The sequence below is a fragment of the Pyxicephalus adspersus genome, chromosome 11 (genome assembly GCF_032062135.1).
Source record: "Pyxicephalus adspersus chromosome 11, UCB_Pads_2.0, whole genome shotgun sequence".
Taxonomy (NCBI): Eukaryota; Metazoa; Chordata; class Amphibia; order Anura; family Pyxicephalidae; genus Pyxicephalus; species Pyxicephalus adspersus.
Genome location: NC_092868.1, coordinates 31,059,377 through 31,081,991, shown reverse-complemented (window position 1 = coordinate 31,081,991; position 22,615 = coordinate 31,059,377). Strand labels below are relative to the sequence as shown.

Below are 22,615 nucleotides of genomic sequence, written 5' to 3'. Positions count from 1 at the left end.
GCTTCAAGCTTACAAAGTTTCACATCAAGAAACAGAAACACTTGGAATCACAACAGGTACGTAACACTTATGCTGCACTGTGTAAAATATGTTTATTGTTATATGAACATGTTACACTATTTTATGGTAATTCTGTGTAACTGTACACTGTATAAGTGACACTTTAGTATGTTCAACTTTTTTGTGTTTCTTTGTATGAATTCTGTTTTGCTCAGTTGCACCATGTGACTACATAAACTTACAAAACAATGTATTATGTGAAAAAACTTACTTTCAATTATGTAAAAATACCTACATTTATCTATGCGTTAAAACTGAGTGCAGAAAGCTGTAGATATATTTATTGTATGACGCATTTGTTTTTTTTTTGATGATTATATTCTTGTAAGGCACAGAATGACTCTTCTTAAACATGGATCATGTATAAATAAAGAAACAATGCCACAACATTAAGAAAGGCAAGAAAAAGTATTAATAAGTTATATATTTTACATGCTTACTTGCATGTATGTGCAGTTTCCTATTTAAAAACATATTTTTCACTTGCAATCACTCTAACTGATATGTCTAATTTTCTAGCTACTTTAAACACAGCTACCTCTCCTTTTTAATGTCATATCATTCTCCTCTTCAAGGTAATTATAATTACTGTCTATGTTAGCTAAGGTCTTCTCATTGACATCAGTAAGGTAGAAGAGCTCAGCGGCAGTCCCAGGGACCCAGCTGTGCTTGTTCTTGATAGAACCAGTGAACACAGGGAAGTTGGAGGACTCCTTAAAAAATGGTAGTTGAAACTTCAAGGTTTGTTTTACGAAATATTGGAAGTGTCGTACGTTTTCTACGTATGTGCCATTTCTTATACAGGAACAGAAGAGGTATCTTAGAGCAGCGGTTGCCAACCGGTGGTCTGTGAGAAAATTTTGGGCTGTGGTTGGCGCACCCCCAACCCTAGTGGTCCATGGAACTGAAAAAGTTGGTGACCACTGTCTTAAGAGAGCTAAATGCAAGCTAAAGTCAGTTTATCTCAGAGTATCTCAGGACCCCATAACGTCCCATTATTATTGTAAATGATTTAGATCAGTGTTTTTCAACCGCTGTTCCGCGGCACACTAGTGTGCCTTGAGAGATCTTCGGGTGTACCGTGGGAAATTATCCAATTTCAGTTAATTGGTCCCAAAATGATTTATTTACTGCAAAAAATTTGTCTTCATTTGTCTATACCAGCGATGTATAGTGATAGGCAGAACCAAAAAAAAACTCTTCCACTAGATGGCAGCAGGTAGCTAATTTACGTGTCTGACTTTTTGGTGGTGTTCCGTGGGATTTTTCTAATTGTAAAATATGTGCCGCGACTAAGAAAGGTTGGGAAACACTGATTTAGATGATGATGTACAAAAGAGGCAAAATGGTCTAACCAGTCCTCGAACATAACTCTCTTTTCTTCTAGGTGCTCATAGTTATACCACTTACTTAAAAACAATTATCACATCTAAAGTGACATTAGGCTAATCTTCCAAATAGCTGGGTGTGATGTCACCTTCCACAGATCATCATCATTTATATTTCTTCCATCAAACAAAACATAATTATTTATTCCCCAAATCTTCATTTTACATTTCCCCAAAATTATCAGTTATACCACCTCATCATCAAAAATCTCATTTTGCATCACCAAAACATATATATTTTTTATGCTTATCTTGTAAACAACTATACTTACACTAGCTATCGTTTTAGGGTCTCTGTTATCCTCTGAAGAAGCCCACATGGGCGAAACATGTCGGGAAGGGACCCAACTACTCTGTCTCTTTGATTCCTGATACACGTTTGTAAAAACTTTGTTGAAGGATACAGTGTATTAACTCTGTTATTCCTATTTTTTTGTTTTTTTAAATTCCTATATATTTAATAAAAGTGATTTTTTAATTTCATACAATACCTAAAAGTTTTTCTGTCCCGCATGTAGCCTACTGTTCTGTCCTTACATTTTCTCATACTTTGTCCCTACTCGGACATTAAGGGGTTAGGCACATTAACCAAATTGAATGGTTTATATCAACTTACATTATTATTAGGAGGTTGACGACACGTATTTGTTCCCAATCTAATCACCAAAACTTTATCATTCATCAAATGTAACCTCATTCTGCATCACACAAAACATTAACATTGATTAGACAAATTATTCTAACAAAACACAAGTTCTACCCTGCTTAGTTATGCTTGAGGTTTAAGGACACTAATGAAAAGGAGCAACCAATGCCATTTGTAGGAAAGCAATGGTATGAACCTCTGCCTGTAAATGGTGATGCAAATCAGAACGTAGAGAGTTAAAATGGTTTAGTACCATTGCCATGACATAATTGTTGACATAGTGTGGTATATGAAAAATGATGAATGTAAAATGTATACTAGAGAAAGAACTGAGCAGTACAGGTAGTCCCTGAGTTAAGGACATTCGACATACGGATGACTCCCAGATACAAACAGGGCTTCCCTGCTCGCTCTGTGCAGGACGAAGGCTTGATGGGGAGAGCAGGCAGATTGCATGACTTGCAGAAGAAATCTGTTGCTAAACAAAACTGAGATTGTGGGTCATTTTAAGAGATGAGCTTTTCTGCAATATCTTGAAACTTTAATGACCAAGACAAACTCTGCAGTTGTTTTTTTTTTGCATATCAAAGCACAGCTTGCTCCAGAAGTTAATGAATGTCTAGGCTCCATAAAGTTTTTTTTTTGCTTTGTTTGTGAATAACTCACAGTGAGGATTTTATACCGTAACTGACAGAATGCTGCCTAATAATATATTGATACAAACATCTGTCCTAATTGCATTTTTAAAATAATGTACCTGTTCAGACTTACATACAAATTCAACTTAAGAACAAACATTCAGTCTCTATCTCGTATGTAACCCGGGGGCTACCTGTATTTACATGTTATTATCTACATGTGCAGTCGGGCATTGAAAAATGTTTTACTGCAAATGGGAGGTTATCCCTGATGACACAAATCCTCCTGGGTGAAGGTAGGATAGCATGGACTGGGCACAGGGAAGATGGTTAGGGATACAAGGGCAAATGTGGAAGCCCTGGAGACATCATCCAATCATTCCTACCAAAACTCATGTGTCACTGTCAAATCTCCAACTTTCTTATTTCTGTAACTGGCCATATATTTAAGATTATATTTTTAAAAATGCAAGTGAAAGTATTAGCTTTGGTTTTATATTTAAATATTTCTCCCAACAGAATCTTTGCATCCCCTAATGACAATAACTCAACATATCAAGAGCTGTGTATCCATGCATCATTTAAACCCGGAACCAGGAGGACCTGGAGACACCATAATCATACAGCAAGATCAATCGCTAAGTGAGAATAGCTGTGTCTCCCAACATGGGCACTCTGAGGAAGAGGTATGTGATAAGCAGCATAGAATGTTAGCATACGGTTAGAAAATCTTCTTATATAACAACCTACCGGTATACTGCTGATATGGGCATATTTGTATACCTGTAATATTAAAACAATAAAACATAAAGATGGTATACATGCATAATAAAGAATTAAGATTTGTCTTTTTAATAATTTAGTTTCTAAAAATATCAATAAATATAATGGTATACTCCGGAAAAGATAGGACATCCCTGAATCCTTAAGCTGATATTGCCTGTTTTTGCTGAAATTACTTAGCATATGTATTTGGCATAGCATCCATCTAGTGTTTGCCACTGAATGGTTGAAATTTTGAATATTCCTCAATGAAAAATTCCCTTTGTTACAATATGTTTGTAGGTGTCCTTAAATGAAATGCCCATTACAATACTTACATTTTAATGGGATTAAAATCACAATGGGCCTGGTTTATTAAAGCTGTCCAAGACTGGAGAAAATTCATTTGCATCAGTGAACCTGGGTGATCCAGCAAACCTGGAATTTGAGAACTGATATGAGGATGACCTCTTTCTAAGGATTCTGAGATAGGGATGTGGAATAGTAATAAAAATTCCTGAATGATGCATGATTTTAGATGCAAATTTTGTATGTTGACGTTCAAAGGATTGTCTGAGGTGGATGACTCTGGGGCATTTATACAGTGTGACATTTGTATTTGTGGGTAAGGAGTCCAATTTTAAATAGCCTGGGACTCAAATTTTTGAGAAAATGAAGTGTATAACTGAACAAGGGCTGTTTTATGCACACAATTATATATACTTGCATAGTTAGTTTGAAAAAAGACGTAAGTCCATCAAGTTCAATGACTAGGGAAATAAACATATCCCAGGTATAAAACCCTATAAGACATAGTTGGTCCAGGGGAAAAAAAACCCTGGTACAATTTCCTTCAACAGGGGAAAAAAATTCCTTCCTGATTCCATGAGGCAATGGGATGCTCCCTGTGTCAACAGTCTCTGTTATCTTTACTTTAAATCCTTAATCCCCAGTTATATTCTGTCCTTCTAGAAAAGCATCCAGCTTTTTCTTAAAGTGATTAATAGTAGTCGCTGAAACTACTTCCCGAGGGAGTAGATTCCACATTTTCACAGACATGACAGTGAAGAATCCCTTCCTTATCCGGAGCTTAAACTTCTTTTCCTCCAGACGCAAAGAGTGCCCTCTTGTTCTTTGTAATGATCTCAAGGTGAATATTGGGGAAGAGAGTTCTGTATATGGACCATTTATATATTTATACAGGGTGATCATATCCCCCCTTATACGTCTCTTCTGAATGGAGAATAGATTCAGTTCAGCTAATCTCTCCTCATAGCTGAGCTCCTCCATTCCTTTTATTAGTTTAGTTGCCCTTCTCTGCACTCTCTCCAATTCCACAATGTCCTTTTTGTGAACTGGTGCCCAAAACTGGACTGAATATTCCAGATGTGGTCTGATCAATGCTTTGTACAGGGGCAGGATTATGTCTTCATCTCTGTAGTGAACTCCTCTTTAATACAAGAAAGTACTTTACTAGCTTTAGATATTGCAGCTTGGCATTGCATGTTATTATGTCTATGATCTACCAGAAACCCCAGATCCTTTTCCATTTCTGACTCCCTCAAATGTATTGACCCTAGCAGTATGAAGCATGCATGTTGTTAGCCCCCAAGTGCATAATTTTACATTTATCAATAATAAATGTCATTTGCCACTTGGCTGACCAATCAAACAGTACATCCAGGTCTGCTTGTAGATTATAGACATCCTGTATGGACCCAATTCCATTACATAGTTTGGTGTCATCTGCAAACACAGAAATGGTACTTTTAATCCCAATCGCTATATAATTTATAAGGTTGTTAAACAGTAAAGGTCCCAACACTGAACCCTGGGGTACACCACTAACAACCTTGGACCATTCAGAGTAACAATCAGTAATTACAACTCTCTGGTTGCGATCTTTAAGCCAGTTCTCTATCTATTTACAGAATGACTTTTCTAAACCTATTGATCCTAACTTGCATAATAACCGTCTGTAGGGTACAGTGTCAAATGCTTTAGCAAAGTCCAAGTACACTATATCCACTGCTACTCCACTGTCTACCTGTTTACTTACTTCCTCATAAAAAGAGAATAAATTTGTTTGACAACTTTGGTCTTTCCTGAAGCCATGCTATCACTTATAATATTATTTTCTAGCAGAAACTCTGCTATGTGGTTTTTTATCAAACTCTCTAAGACCTTTCCAACTATGGACATAAAACTAACCCGTCTGTATTAACCCTGGTAATGACTTTGCTCCCTTTTTGAAGATAGGAACCACATTGGCCTTACCCCAATCCATTGGAAGCTTGCCAGTGACTAAAGAGTCTCAAAAACATATCAATAATGGCTTTGACATACCCAAGTACAGCTCTTTGAGGGCAAGTGGATGTAATCCATCGGGTCCTGGTGCTTTGTCAACCTTATTTTTTCCCAGCTGTTTCTCAATCATATCAATTTTGAGCTATTGTGACTCATTTAAGGCAGAGTGACATTGCTATTTTGAATTTGGACTTGAGCTCTGCCATTTTCCTTTGTGTACACAGAGCTAAAAAAAAAGGTTTAGTAAATCCGCCTTGTCTTTATCCCCAGTTACCAACCCAGCGACATCCTTTAAGGGGCCTACATGCTCAAATCTGATCTTTTTGCTATTAATATATTTGAAAAAAGTTTTAAATAGGTTTTCAAATGATGGTGATCCTTCATTTTTATATCTATGGAATGATATGCCCTTTTCTTGTTCCTTATGGCTTTTTTAACATCAGCTGTGAGCCACAAAGGTTTAAATTTTAGCCTCTTAAACTTATTACCCATTGGAATATATTTTTCAGTGTGGTTTTGTAGAACAGGCTTGAAACATTCCCATTTCTGTTCAGTGTTCTTTGAGGACAATATTGTCTCCCAGTCCAAGTCACAGGTAGCAACCCTTAATAATGGAAACTTTTCTCTCTTAAAATTAAATGTTTTTATCTTTCCTGTTTTTGCTTCCCGTGTACAGCTTACATTAAATGAAATCATATTATGTTCACTGCTACCCAGATTCTCTTTTGTATGCACACTTGTTATATAAGTTCTGCATTGTTAGAAAGAAGTAGGTCCAGCAGAGTATCATTTCTAGTCGGTGCTTCTATAAACTATACCATAAAATTATCTTGTATTAAATTCACAAATTTCCTCCCTTTTGCTGTTCCTGTAGTGCCATTACTCCAGTCAATGTCTGGGGGTAGTTAAAACCTTCCATGATCAAAACATTTCCAGTTTTTGCTGCTTTTTCTATCTGTGCCAGTAGTTGATTTTCTATTTCTTCCTCAGCACTGGGGGGCCTATAGCAGACTCCAATAATTAATTGTGTGTTATTCAACTCAACATTCAACTCCACCCATAATGCCTCAACCTCATTTCTTGTTCCATCCGCAATTTCTTCTTTCACATTCACTTTTAGATCACTTCTCACATACAGACAGACACCACCACCCTTTTGTTTGTCTCTGTCTTTACAAAAGAGAGTATACCCAGGAATATTGACAGCCCAGTCATGCGAAGAACAAAGCCAGGATTCAGCAATGCCAACTAAGTCATAATTCTCCTCACTCATTAAGGCTTATTATTAAAGCCTATTTTGTTTGCTAGACTTCTAGCATTATAATACTGCCGAACCTCATCCACCATGATTCAAGCCTTCCAAGACCAATAGGTTTCTGGTTGTTTTTGGCTTTAATACTTTCTGTGTCACTAATGTGGAACGATGATGCAATTGAAAAATTCAAAGTGAAATCAGAACTTTTTTAGAACTGACTTCCTAAAGCGCTCATTGATGTTAATATGTTGTGGTAATGGGCAGTAAACCACACAAAATATTCTTTGCCTCTGACAGGTGATGTTCTGTAATCTGGACTTTGACACTGGAACAGAGATCATTGGACCCGGAGCCCTTTCAGACTTAGATTTTGTCATGCGATCTTTTCAAGTCAGCACTGGTAAGGCCAAACATTTTACACATGACATAGTCAATGCAAGGTGGTAACAGTACTAAATGGTCCACAGCTCTGTATATGTCATCTGTTTGTGTCCACCCTGTTCAATAAAATTTATTGTTGTCTGTGCTCTGTGCTGCTCCTGTTAGACCTCACAATTAAGCATTTAGTGTATGAAACATATAAGAATGAGACAACTATACAATTTAATGAATTGCAGTCACGAAAAATGCAGTTTTAAAGTCCATATAAACCCAACATTGAACAAGGCATATTCTAATAGCAATCAAGTTATTAGGAAAACAGTGTATATAGTCCATTCACCCCATTAGAAGGTTAATTATGCGTCATCATGAAAACACCCAAGGTAGATAAAACAATAGACAAAACATCCCTAAGTCCTGTAGAAATCAATTGATAAAGTGAGACTTGTAGTCACAGGAAATAGGTAGTGAGCTCAGACTATTGATTTTTGGGATCTATCCTGATTCCAATGATAATAATTGGTGCCACTTGCAAACATTTAAATATGCTCATACTTCGAAACACAAAAATGAAAAGATAATTGCAGCATTGCTAGGCTTTTGCTGCCGCTTGCACAGGAGTTTCCAAACAATTGAAAAACCAATCATTTACCACCTGTTACTGCTCCCGGTTGCCTATTTTTTGAAAGTAGGTTCTTAGGGGTGGCAAACACCGCAGTAAAGTATCACTAAGAGGTCTTGTAGCTTCACAGATATACATTTTTTTAAACTTAACATTTTTTTATTTTAATAGTTCAGTTTCAAAGGTAAGACTTATCAACATGACAGATTGAAAATTTGCTTTATTCAACTTTAGATTTACTTTAAAATTTTGTAATATTATCCTGGTGTACCTGTCGCCTCCATATTACATTTTTACGGTAAATTATGCTCTTTTCAACTAAGAGATTTGCTATAAATATTATTACAATGAAATGTAACTACATGAAATGAGAGTTCCCACACAAATAGTTACTTACTAAGATCTGTGTTAGTAAGCAAGCTTCCAGTTTCAGGAGAGTAGAAGTAGAATAAGCCACCTAAATAGTTTTTTATATATTTGTATATTATTATATATATTGTATATTGTAAAACATTATATATATCATATATATCATAAAATACTGTAAATAGATAGAGAGAGAGGGAGAGAGAGAGAGAGAGAGAGAGAGAGATAGATAGATAGATAGTTGTCAGGCAAGGGAGATTTTTTTGCAATTGTTATTTGATTTATTTTGGTGGGGAACAGCCCTTTATTTTCAACCAGATTAGTGGAAGAGAATTAGATACCCAAACCCAAAACCACCTTTACAACTCATCATTATATGACCACATAAAAAGGGTGAGCTGTAATTGCCCTTTACCACACTTGATGCACACATACACAGTGTCCCAATTTGCTAATAGCACCACTTATAATATTTTATCCAATGACCTCAATTTTTGTTGTTGAAATTACCATTAACTAAAGATTTAAGCGGAGAAATGTGAAAGAGATTGCATTGATCAATGACCAGCAAATAGCAAAATAAATAAAAATAAAAAAAATAAATATCAATACAGAAACAAGAAATCTTGTAAAGACGGAATGGGTCAGTGTAATATGGGTAATTTGTGTTCTTTTTAGTTTCTCTGCAGAGTAGAAGACCTCATCAGAATCGACTTACTGTACTCGTACTTCTAGCAGTTATCCTGATCCTGGTGCTGATTTTCAGTCTAACACTTGGAATACTGATCTCTAGTAAGTAATAATTATATATAATGAAACTACAGCTGCTATATTTATTATAATCCATATACACATTCCAACTAATGTTTAGTGTCCCCATGGTCAGATGGTAAAGCTTTGACCAGTACTTTAAAAAAAATAATCCGTAAATACAGAAAAGGAATGGAATGTGGTTTGCTATAGGAGAGGTCATTTTTGTCCCAGACCCACACGAATAATATCCTAATGGACAAAACATGATTTGGAGAATGAGGTCTCCACTTCTTGTTTTTAGGGATCTCATCACTGTATTACCGTATTAAGAATGGTATATTAAAAGGTTTCCTATTTCGTTGGATTATGGTTTCTGCTCCATGAAGGTAGGGTGGAGAAATGTTTTTTTGACCTCTTAGATTTATTATCAGAATGGGTTAGTAAAGTGTGGGAACATTTCTTATATCATCACATTACCTTTACCTATATCTGGAGCACTGTGAAATGCCATGGACTTTCAAATATTTTTATTGAGTACCCTTTCCCCCATCTATGCATATTTAAATTTGTACCTGTACTACATTGTCCAAGCATAGTGAGGAAGCCCCCATTTCCTGCCTACATTACAAGAGCTTAATAACAACATGCTCACTCTCCCTACTCTTTTTTACCACTAAAATGCCAGCCTACACCTTTGTGCTGGGTTATATTTTGGGTACGTGTCCCAGCTCTTTACTTTTGCATATTTACTACTACAGGAACTAGACAGGTAAGATGGGATGTCGGCGAAAGTCAGGCTGGCCAATCTTACAGCAAATTAATGTTTTTGCAAACTTTATTGTATTTGTACATGTTTTTTAGGAGCTTAATAATATTGATGAGTAGAATGTCTTACAATGCCATAACCAACAACACAAAGCACTAATAGAACTTGGAAAACAGAACACCTCTGGGGGACATCATTGTATTCCTTAACTGTATTTGTTGTCACCAGCCTGGATGTGCTATGAAAGGTGCCTGTGTAAAGCTTAGAAATAATTGATTGGAAATTGTTTAGTAGATAAAATATTTCCATATAGTAATTCCATCATGGTATTTAATTGCCTGGAGTTCAATCAAAACTGTATTCATAATATTCCTATATTTCTACATCAGGATATAAGAAAAATGATCTGACAACAGCAGCATCGCCCAATTCCAGTGTACTCTCTACTGGAACCAGCGAGGAAAAGGAATTTTCTGAATCTGCTCCTGGTGAGTGATAAATCTAATTGTAAAATGGTACGATATACCATGATTTGATGACATTTAAGGCATATTCTAGTTTCAAAAACCCTAATCCTTGTGTTTTAACTTAGTAACCCAACTAATAACACAATTCCAGTCTGTGGGTGGAGAAAGCCAGCCTTGTCACCCGAGTTGCTGTGCTCATTTGCACTACATATAGCATGTCCTATATTCATCTCCATTACAAGTGGAGTGGCTTAAAAACATAGTTTGGAAAAAATTTTTGTACTTGGTGAAAAAAGGAAATGTATGCACTCATTACATTTAAAGTGAAACTAAACCTTTGCAAAAAGAAAACAAAAATGGAAGTAGAGGGGTTTTTTTTGCAGAAGGAAAATTTTAGGATTTATAGTAAAAAAAAAAAAAAAAAAAAAAAAAAAAAAAATATATATATATATATATATATATATATATATATATATATATATATATATATATATATATATATATATATAAATATAATAATAATAATAATATAGAAAAATAAGACATAGTAACCAATGAGATATAAAGGCACATACAAAATGTTTATTGACTTGTGTGTGTATTTATATAAATGTGTATATTTTTTAATATTTAATTTTTGATCTATTTATTTTTGAGAGTGCATTATCAATTATTGAACATTTGTCTGCTTCTTCTTCCTAGTGTGTGGAGGATTTTTGAGTGACTCTGATGGAATAATAAGCTCTCCCAATTATCCCTTTCATTACCCTCCTAATTCTCATTGCTCGTGGATGCTGGAAGCTGGTAAAGGAAGGCGAATCCAGCTTAAAATCCAATACTTGGATGTGGAACGATATGGATTTTGTCTTTTTGATTGGTTGGAGCTCAGAGATGGTAACACATCAAGCAGGTATTATTTTTATTATCACTCATAAACAGTATTTATATAGCGCCAACATATTAGGCAGTGCTGTATATTAAATAGGTATGCTCTCACATCAATGTAAAATGTAAATTTTCATTAAAATTATATTTATGATGACTTTCTTTATGCTGCAGGTACTGTGGCTCTGTTACACCAACTACATTTATTTCTAGCTCACATTGGTTACAAGTCCAGTTTGTGTCTGATGACCATAATGAAGGAATAGGCTTCTTTGCAAAATATCAAATGATTGAACCTAGCCAAGGTACGTCATTTAACTACATAAGCAGTTTTTACAAATATCTGAATTATATTGAAAAAAAGCCATTGGAAATGGCAGTCAAAATTTTTAGTAGATTGGTGGATTTTAAGCATTGTGTTTACCCAACTCAACCAAAGCAGACCGGTAAAAGACAATGGAGGGTTGATTTGCTAAAGAGTTAGGGATGTTCTTTAGGGGTAGAGTAGACAACACTTTTGTATAAGGTAAAAATGACCTTTTTTTTTGGAGGAGGGAGTATGGGCTGTCAAGACGACGGAATGGGAGAGCAGAGCCTCCTGGGATACATACGTCATCCCAGGAGGCTTCTGGCTGGTCCTTCTGGGCATGCCTGATCTCGAGAATGTGCAGAAGGAGCTTTTTCTTCAAGGAGTAAAACAAAAAAGGTTAACTTACGCATGCGTGGTGAGATCGGCACTCTTTTTTCCCCATCTACCGCAGGTTATGTCACCGGATCACATGCTTACGCAATGCCATGTTGCGTGACGTAGGCAGAAGGCAGAGGAAGGGCAAAGAAGATGGCGCCGGGATGAAGGAGGATTCCAGGACAACGCGGGACCCAATCCAAAGAGAACTCCGGAGGGATCAAATTAGGTTTTTTTTTAGTTTACTCCCACTTTAAAGTGAAGTATCATCTTGCATATGAATTTTCTGACTTCAACCATCCATTTATGTGCAAGCAAAAATAATTTCTTTGCACATGATAGCACATTTTTCCCAAAATGACTTGTAACCATGTTCACTAAGATAAGTGAACATTCCCCTTGAAAAGCGATAATTCACTTTGCTTAGTAAACATCTTTTAGTCCTTTAGTAAACTAACTCCAATTACTACTAATGGAAACATTTTACTGTATGTCATTATAGTAAATATACAGAAAACACATTTCATAATCAAAATGTTAGGTAACCATATACTAAGATTATTCAAATAAAGACCACATAAGGATGCATTTCTGAAGATAAAAGTTCTTAAGATACATGTTAATTTGGGTTTAGGCAGGGCTTTATTGCAGAAAGGGACAATGTTCCTTCTGCAGTAAGTAGTCTTACCTGCCTGATCATTATCCTACCTGTCAAAATTCACTGAACTGCACATGTGCACACGATACCTGGCATGATTCAGCTTCCCCTGCAGATGCTAGGGCTAAATGGGAGTTAAGTCGTCCCAGTCTGGACAATTAAGATGACAAAAGATTGGAATGCAAAAGAAAGAGGAAGATTTTCTTTAATTTGTGGGTTGAATATGTTAATAATAATAACTTTCAAGTCTTCAAGGATCCCCTTCTATAATTACTATATCCACAACTCACAGTATTTTAGTGTGGTGGTCAGTGGGCTTGGAAGGCTGGCTCCCTTACAGATAACCAAAAAAGAATATTGGTAAACTGGTAAACTGTCCTGAAAGTCACAAGCTTAAGGAGCTTCTAGCAACCTCTGGAGGAACCTTGGAGTTCCATGGAACCCTGGTTGAGAACACTGTTCTAGAGGATGATGTCACGTGGCAAGATGTAACATCATTTAAGATCTCCATGAATGTGTTTGTGATCTTTGTGTTTTGGTAGGAAGCTGTTCCTGGGATGAATTCCTATGTGATGGACGACATTGTCTCTTGCTTCCTGCCCTCTGTGATGGAATCTTTGACTGTGCAGACAGAACAGATGAGGAAAATTGCAGCCAAAGCCAGTGGGGTATGTCTCTAATTTACTGCTATGGTATATTTTATCTGAGCACACAATACATACAGTATGTATCCAACCATTGTCAGATTACAATAAATTTAAAAATTGTTTAGCTACAGATATAGATATAGGTTGTACAACTGCCTGAATTACATTTTGTAATAGTATACAGTTTGTATTTTAGTAGTGTCTGATTATTGCTTATATTATTTCCCTTTATTTGGAGGAACAAAACACCCAGCAGAGATTACATGTTAAGTGAGCAGCTATGTACCATATATGTAAATAATTACAATAAAGTAACACAAGTACGTATACACCGGATAATAAATGTTGCATTTCTAGATCTACCCTCCATATACCAGCCTGGGTATTATAGTTGGTATCTTTCTCTTTGTGGTAGTAGATACATATGACTGTTTGTCCTGGGGTAGGAACTGGTATCTGTTTTGGAAACAGAAACAAGGAATGATAGCGATAATAAAAGCAGAAGAAAATACATAGTCTATTTCTTTTCTTTCAGACTGTGGAGGCTCTTTAAGTACCCTCCAAGGGTCTCTCTTCTCCCCCAGCCATCCTGAACTTTATCCTGGAAAGACAGTTTGTCGCTGGCTTATCTCTGTACCAGATGGTCTGACTATCCAACTGCAATTCAACAACTTTAGCCTGGTGTCCCAGAGGGGCTGCAGTTATGATTACGTTGAGGTCCATGACAGTGCTGGATTTGGAATTGCCAGTTTAATGGGAAGGTGAGGGAATTCTGCTAGTTTAAATGTTTTGTTGCACTCTTTCTATATAAGCATCTATATGGGCAATTCAGTGCTGTCATATTTTCATGTATTCGATCAGGGACAGATTTTGCTCAGTCAATGAAGCCTGTGGCCTAGGAAGGGAAGACTGTCAGGGTGCTTACACATCATGTTGCTGATCATCAGTAACACCTTCCAGTGTAACATAAAAGATTGCATTCTGCTGCGCATTCTATCTATTGTTGGCAAGTTGAGATAGAGATTGTGTAATTTATTAACATTGCTCTCATAATAAGCTTTACACCTATATACAAAGTTATAAAAAATTAGAGCATTATTTTTCTATCAAACTATTCTTGTTGGATCCAGAAGTATTAATGTGAAGAGGGCAAAACTCCTCCACTAGTATCTCTGTGCCTTGTGTAGCAATGATGTCTGGTTAGTGGGATACTAAGGCTAACTAGCTAGGTAAAGTAGATGTAGTGATGGAAGCAGCAATTCAGCTTAAAAGGGCGGGACATATAAATCCTGCTTTATTTTGCTCTTTAGCAGCTCAATGTAGGAAATTCCTATCTGGCAGCAAGACAATTTTGTTTTTCAGGCAACAAAATTCTACATGCAAGAGGTATGAATATCTCCATCCAAGTTCCCAAAATTCATGTTTATAAACCATCTCACCAAGCTTTTACTGCAAACAGTTTAGGATAGCCAATAAACAGGATGGTTTGAATGTACTTTTTTTTTCTTATTATAGTCTATTCAATACACTCTCACTTTTCTTGTTTTGCTAACATTTAATATGTAATAAAATATTCCATGAGTACTATGACTACTAGTTGTGGCTAAAGAAAGTGCACAGCTAAAGCTGCCCGCTGTGAGAGTTTAAAGCCATGGATGAAGCTGTGTGGTAAGGGATGAGGCAAGGCCCTGACTTTTTTCTTTATGTGTGTAGCTTCAGCTTTTTTCAACAATGGAACAAAGGCCACAGAGGAAAACGTGTAGAGGAGCGTACATCATCTGTTGGCTAAATGTAAAAGTTCTTTATTTACCTAAATTTTGATTGCAATTTTTTTTTAGTTTTTAATTTTAATAATAATCAAAACAAATATACAGCAAAACCATTACATTAAAAAAATCACTTTCTCAAAACTTTTGCCTTTTTTTTGTACTTATATTTATAATTATACTTATATCCTTAATCAGGTATTGCTACAGACTGGGACAATACCACTGTCAAAACTAGAATATCACTAAATGATTGCAAGAATATTTATTTATTTATTACCAAATCATAGAAAACCTAAATACGGATTTTAAAAAAACATAATAATGACTCCCTCTTCCCCAGTACCACTAGTTTAGATCTTCTGCTATACCCTAGAGAAAACAATAGCCACAATTTCATTATCAGTATTATCATCATATTTTTTATAGCACCAATATATTACACAGTGCATAGCCAGGTCGCTATGAACAAAGCCATAACGTGATGGTAGAGATGAGCGAATTTCTCGAAAATTCGGTCGGTTCGCCGAATTTTCCGAAAAGATTCAGTTCGATCCGAATTTATTTGCGGCGAATAGCGTTAAATGCTATTTCTGGTTATTTCTGCTATTTCGCGGTTGCTGTGCAGTACTTCTACTATGTATTTTTAGATAGAGTTTCTCTATCTAAGAATACAGAGCACTACAGGTGATGAATGGGGACACGTCTCCATTCATCACCTGTAATTCCTGGACATTGTAGTGGAACTGCAGAGGACTGCAGTTCAGTTTCCCACGTGACGTCACAGTGGCAAAACTGAACTGCAGATGACCTCTGCAGTTATACTACAATGTCCAGGCACTACAAGGGATGAATGGGGACTTGTCCCCATTCATCCTCTTTAGTGCCCTGTATTCTTAGATAGTGAAACTCTATCTAAGAATACATAGTAAAATCACAGCAAGCCAAGAGCGATTGCTGTTGCAGCGCTGCACTATGTATTCTTAGAGTTTCACTATCTAAGAATACAGGGCACTACAAGTGATGAATGGGGACAAGTCCCTATTCATCCCCTGTAGTGCCCAAAGATCGTAGTAGATTCTCTAAAGTCCTTAGATGTGCAGCCGCCATTTCAGGAAAAATTTCGATTTGTTACCACGAATCGCAAGGAAATTCGGATCAAATCAAATTTTTCCTGAAATTCCGATCGAATTCCACTTCGTCAGCTTCGATTCGCTCATATCTAGTAGAGGGTTATTTTCTATGTGTTTTTGCAGCCATTTGTTTTGTTGGGGTTCAGAAGGTCCAAAATAGAGGTACTGGGTGAGTCAATATTACTATGTTTTTAAATGTGCATATATTTTTTTTACATCAGTAAAACCTCAATCTGTAGTAATTTTTGATACCTAATGTATGAACGTAGAAGTGGTGTTTATATCATAGTATGTTAGCCAATCTATTTTACAGTAGTTATTACTGGTTTACGATATGGTATGACTTTGTAGACAGATTAACAATTTAAACTTGAAAATTGGTATTATGTTCTTGGAAGACTATAATTTTTTATATACAAAACTTTCAAAATGTTAGTTTTTTGTGCTTAAACACACAAAAATCTCAAAAATATTACACAACCTAAATTTCCTACACAGCATGCACAATATTATATCCCAATCTGTTTAATTAGGTTCTGTGGCTCTGAAATACCTCCAACACTTACGTCTTCTGGGGCTCAGATGACTATTCTGTTTGTGGCAAATAGAGTGTCAAATGTAGGATTCTTTGCAACTTATCAAGCTCTAAATTCTGCAGAAAGTAAGTAATACATCATTTGCAATATCTACTGAATTTTGTTTCTCTGATTGTATTTATTAATTTACATTTTTTATTACTATCATTATTCAATTTTCAGGAATAATGGTGCAAAGGTGAAGTAATATTGCCCATTTTCTAAGATTTTATTTTCTCCAAATAAAATAGTTCCTTTAAAAACCTTTAAGTGTGAAATAAAGAAAAAAAATTTAACAGAACTTGCTTTTTAAATATATTTAAAGTGCTTAAATCTTCCCCATAGCTATTCCACGCTTTTGATTAAGAGCTTTACAATTCCAAACATCACAATTTGTAGGAGAAATGAAAAGATATTTCCTCCTATACAACATGTTGATCATATGGATGACCTGAGACATAAGAGACATCTAGTGGTGTTCTGTGATTTTTCTCTTCTCTCTATGGATACAATGCATTGTTTATAATGTTATACCAACTGTTGTAATGCTACCTGCTGTAAAACAATTAATCAGTGAAGTTGATTTCCACAGCTTCCATCACATAATTATTCTAAAGCCACACTGTAATTGTTTTACTAATTTATTTTTGAAGTAATATAATTAATTATATTTGGCCTTGAGATCATGTGAGTAACATACAGTATAACTGACTGCATTTGGTAATGAAAAGCAGGCAAACTTTATGGACAGATTGGGATAGTGCTTTAGGCTGGATTCATGCTGTTGCAGTGAACTATTGTTTTTTGTATTTCTATAGAGCATGTTAAAATGAGAATATACTGCACAGTGGAGTGTTGCTGATTACACAGGGAGAGCCAAGATCTTCCAGTGTAATTTGCAAGACTGAGCTATCTATTTGACAGCTTGGTTCTGCTCAGTATGGTTAATGGATGGGCGATGAAAAGGTGATTATCAAGCTGTTGCTTTGTATATATATATTTGGGATACAGTTACATAAATGCTATTAATTTACCTACAAGATTCCTTGACATTTAATTGTTCTAAACAACTTTTACTAGGTGATGATTATTGGTATTTATTTTATCACATACAACACAGCGTACAGAGTGAAGTTTTATTATACATAAAATTTCAAATAATGATGATTATGCAATGAACAATACAGCACATAGCTATGTTTGGACCCATGTTAAAAAAAAAAACAGTGTTTACAAATCCCAGAACCTACTGCCAATACCTAGGTGCTTAGGTGTAATTTCAGGTAAAATGCTAGCTTAGGCAATAAACACCAGCACAGATATTTGAAAATGCCTGTTTAAGCCCATTTAGGTCTTTGTAGGCAGTTCCCTTTCAAATCTATGGAGGCAGTAAACTTCCCCTGGACTCCGCATTGAGCATCCAAAAAACATACAGAAACACTGCTGCTTCCTGCCATCTGTCAAATAAATGATTTGATCCAATGTTAACTGTTTTTGCAGGTCTGGACATAATCTATTAAAAATGTGGTCAGTCATCCCATTATCAGTGTCATCCATAGCTATTCTTAAACCAAAAAAAAAAAGTTAGCCCCCATTTCTTCCTCCCACTTCTCTGCATACTTAGATTGCTCACAGGATCTTAATGGAAGAATGAAGTATTTATTAGTGAAAAATGTAGACTTAAATTCTGAAACAAATTCACATTGCTTTAGTCCTAGTGTTTGGGTTTAAATATTCCTGCTATTGCACCTAGTGGCCAGTGTTACTTTTTTTTAGTTGAATGCAGTTCCATGGAGTTGAGATGTGGAGATGGAAAGTGTGTAACTTTTCAATGGGCTTGTGATGGATGGCAGGACTGCTCTGATGGAAGAGATGAACTGGACTGTCCTGATATACCTGTTCCTGAATCAGGTAATTATTTCATAATCCGTGTGCCAGTATAGTTACCCTACTGCCAGTTCTAAACCACAGATATGCTTCTGATATCATTTTAATTTTCTTTGTTGTTTTCTGCCTTGTCTTAGAGAACCCATGTCACCCACTGAATGTTCCATTATGTCAGGGACTATCCTATTCTCTCACAGTATTTCCCAATCTTTGGGTGTCTCTTCCTGAACAACCAGCTGCCAATGAACTGCTCAAGGGATATAAGGTAGTATGGACATAAGGTAGATGGTAATTTTAACATTTTTCATTTAACTGTATGTATGTAATTGTCAGAGGTATACAAACTGATACCTAATAAATATCTGATAAAATGATAACTTTATAAAGTTGAGCAAAAACCAAAAAATTATCACCACTGGCTACTTAGCAGAAATTAACCTATGATTTTCCTCATTAGCTAACTAGTAAACAGTGGTAGCAGCATCCTACAGACTTAGCCGTGAACAGCAGCACCCCCTTCGTCCCAAACAGAACCAGGTCTATATGAAAAAACAGGTTGACCTATGGACTGGATAAGATGACTATAGAGCTGAACTCATCAAGGAGACACATAGGAATCATATCCAAGAATGTAGCATGATCCAAGTTTTGGGTGTAAAAGAGGTGTTTTTTATGGTTTCTGATGGGTCAAAGGCTAGATAGTCAATAGGGAACCCCAGGGGTCAACATACATACAGGATAGGGACTGTTTTGTTCTTAAGTAAGTCGGAACAGGTACGTTGTTTTAATAAATGCAATTAGGCAGCATGGTGTTAGTTACTTTAATAAATCCTCACTGTGAGTTAATCACAAAGCAAAAAAAAAACAGCTTTATGGAGCAAAAAACATTCAATAACTTCTAGGGCAAGCTGTTTTGATATGCAAAAAGAAACAACTGCAGCGTTTGTCTTGGTCATTAAAGAGTTACAAGATGTTGTAGAAGAACTCAGTCTCAGTTGTGTTTAGCAAAGGATTTCTTCTGCAAGTCATGCAAACCGCCTACCTCCTCCCCCATCAAGCCTCTGTCCTGCACACAAACAAGCAGGGAAACCCCATTCGTATCTAGGAGTCATCTGTATGTCGGATGTCCTTAACTCGGGTACTACCTGTATTCACAATGAATAAATCAACAGGAGGTAAAAGAGGGGCGATAAATGTGTGGTGGTTAATATGTGGTCAGTAAAAGGTTGATTGGGGTCAATAAAAATTTTTAGTTCTGTGTGGAGTTCTGCAGTAGTTCTAAAGGTGAAGTGGCTAATAGCAACACAGTGTTGCCCAGAGAAAGTCAGTTGCCAGTAAGATCAGTTGCATGTTGTAACTGGTCTTATGACTTTTTTTTTGCTTCCAGGATGCATATATGTATGGGGTCACTTCCCTTACTGAGCATACTCCCCACCAAAGCCAAGGAGTACACCCATTGTGATAGGAGTGGTGCCAAAGAACTGATTGCTGTGCATGTGTTAAAATTCATCATTGTAACAACCATATTAGAAGTTGTGGATAACCAGAGAAATTGTCAGCATTAAAACTTCATTTTATCTCATTTACCAGTGAATCAATGTATATTGACAACTATATGTAATGACTAAATAATTATGCTAAAAACCTTCAATATAACTTTTGATTTTTGTATTTTAATAAATGCTTAGAGATCAGTTGTTTTAAAACAATATAAAAGCATTGAGGAGCTGAAAAGTTTGACGACTCCTGATCTACATTGACTAAAGCAGTAAAGCTGGAGAGTGGCAGGGAATTTGTCCCAGGACTGCTGTCAAGGACAAATTCCAAAACTCATGAGACACTCAAAGTAATGCAGTTGGAATGCATTCCTTTAAATACATGAAAGGATTGCACCCTAATAAACCAATTTCTTCTCCAATCAGCATCGGCATTCCTAGAGAAAGCTGGATTTGTTGTACATCATTCTATCCTCCCCCCCCCCCCAAGTATGAGGTTATGTATAAGTAAAAAATGGAGAATGATCCTAATTGCTGCAAATGTTGGTTTAGCACGATAAAATGCATAGCTCTGGAATTTAAAGAAGTTAGACTTCCTAATAGACAAATGAAGTTAGACATGTGTAGCAATTAAAGGAACAAAGAATTATCCAATAACATAACCTCTGTGATAAATTGTGTAAAGAAATGCCGTACATATAGCCACTAACTAATTGAATTGGTAGCCATATTGGTTTAGACAAACCATGCAGCATTCACAGCAGCTCAAAACAATGTTACCTCTGTCAGCATGGTGTAGAGATGGGCAATGTGAAGTAGGGGCTGTTTTGCATCTAAGGTCTGTTTTTTCAAATAATATAATTAAAGGTGGGGACATCGATACAAGTTGCTTTGTCTGCAATGTAACATCTACATTTTTACTTAAACTTTTCTTATATCCTCCTACAGATCCTTCAGGATCTGCCATGTTTTCCTGCTATGCGCCCATTATTGTGTGCCCTGTTGGTTCCCAGCTGTTCATCTGATGGTGGAGCTTTACAGCCTTGTCGTTCAGTGTGTTTGAATGCAATGCACCTATGCTTGGCTCAAATTGAGCAGCTTGGCCTCTCATGGCCATTCAAGTGTGACCATCTACCACCACGTAGCCAACAACCAGACTGTGTGATCCCCTAATAAACTTTAGTATACAGAGTTGTAGAGTCAATGTACATGTAAAATATGAAATCAATTAAAATACGTAATATTTATCAGCCTATTGTCTACTTTTTTTGTCTCATATGGCATCTTAATGAGTGACATTAAGTTTATTTCTATCTGTGCTTATCTCTGCAAGCAGACTGATATTGGTACCATTATAAAAGAATAAATATCGCCTATGTACTCCAACACTTAACTGGCGCACACTGCAGTTTGTGTACTAAGTGAATGCGAGCTAAGTGAGTAATAAAAACAGTTGTTTGAAGCGACATCATGCACATTTTTGGTTCAGTATTTTTAATTTACTTTCCACATGTCTCCACAGTTGAGGCAGAGGAAGCAAATAAAGCACAATACACTGAACTGTCACATCAACACTTTTCAGACAAGAGATAAGTGCTTACATGCTTCACCAGCCATTTCCAGGTCTTTGAAACAAGGATTCTTGAAATGCAAATCCTAACATGACATTCAAAGAATCGGAGGTCAAACATTACACCAAACAATGCAAGGAAACCTTACAAAAATGAAATGAATGTTGATGCTTCCTTCTCCTGCTGGCCAAGGGCTAGAGGGTTCAATATAACAATGTCTTTCTTACCATAACCCATGTATAGTAAACAAGTACTCACTTCCGGTTAGGGCACTGGGCTGAAAGGCGATGTGCTTCTTAAGAACCTACAACTTAACCCTGTCAGCTACACAATGATAAATATTAACCTCTTACTAAAGAAAATGTCAACCTCCTAACTCTAAAACATTTTTGAAAGACTGCTTATTGCTGAAGTTTCAACTTGTGAAGTTGATTGTTTATGAAATAGAATTTGAGACTCCACAGCACTGAAGTAGAGCTTTACTTATTTAACAGCTCTTGTACATAAGTTGACCTGCTGTACTATGTTGTTGGTACTTTTACACCTTATTGATACTTATCGATACTTGATGCCTCCTGAAAAGTGATCAGATGTAAAACATTACAGTGTGACCTTACAAATAAGCTGTTCTCCTTAAATACTTTTACAAATCTCTGACTGCAATCAGTCATTCTGCCTATTTCAATGGAGTAGTAGCTCTTCACTGTTGTTTGGGATCATCCTATGTTCTACAATTACCAAAGATCAGGAAAGCAAAGCAAAGAAATGACCCAAGAAATCAGGAAGAAACCTAAAGACAAGCATTTTAAAGGCAAATGCTGTAAGACCATCTCCAAGCAGCTTGATGTTCCTGTGACAATATTTGTAAACGTATTAGGTTTTAGGTCCACTGGCCGGTAGC

At 36.2% G+C, this 22,615-nt stretch overlaps 1 protein-coding gene across 1 annotated transcript; it reads left to right on the top strand.

Annotated features, from left to right (window-relative positions):
• On the top strand, nucleotides 1–21,390 carry MFRP (membrane frizzled-related protein). The gene is made up of 14 exons (XM_072425254.1): nucleotides 1–56; nucleotides 1,738–1,825; nucleotides 3,252–3,418; nucleotides 7,354–7,456; nucleotides 9,104–9,217; nucleotides 10,334–10,432; nucleotides 11,114–11,321; nucleotides 11,471–11,601; nucleotides 13,182–13,307; nucleotides 13,822–14,047; nucleotides 16,719–16,846; nucleotides 18,537–18,671; nucleotides 18,785–18,912; nucleotides 21,092–21,390. Exons 3-14 carry the CDS (start codon nucleotides 3,269–3,271, stop codon nucleotides 21,314–21,316), a joined length of 1,773 nt encoding a protein of 590 aa, XP_072281355.1. The 5' UTR covers nucleotides 1–56; nucleotides 1,738–1,825; nucleotides 3,252–3,268; the 3' UTR covers nucleotides 21,317–21,390.
• Nucleotides 21,391–22,615: the final 1,225 nt, after the last annotated feature.

What these genes read in the sequence shown, in the direction of transcription:
- MFRP (XM_072425254.1), top strand. Translation starts at nt 3,269, where the DNA reads ATGACAATAACTCAACATATCAAGAGCTGTGTATCCATGCATCATTTA. An exon ending in ATTTTCTGAATCTGCTCCTG is followed by an intron (nt 10,433 to 11,113) that starts GTGAGTGATAAA and finishes TCTTCTTCCTAG; the next exon opens with TGTGTGGAGGATTTTTGAGT. An exon ending in ATTGCCAGTTTAATGGGAAG is followed by an intron (nt 14,048 to 16,718) that starts GTGAGGGAATTC and finishes CTGTTTAATTAG; the next exon opens with GTTCTGTGGCTCTGAAATAC.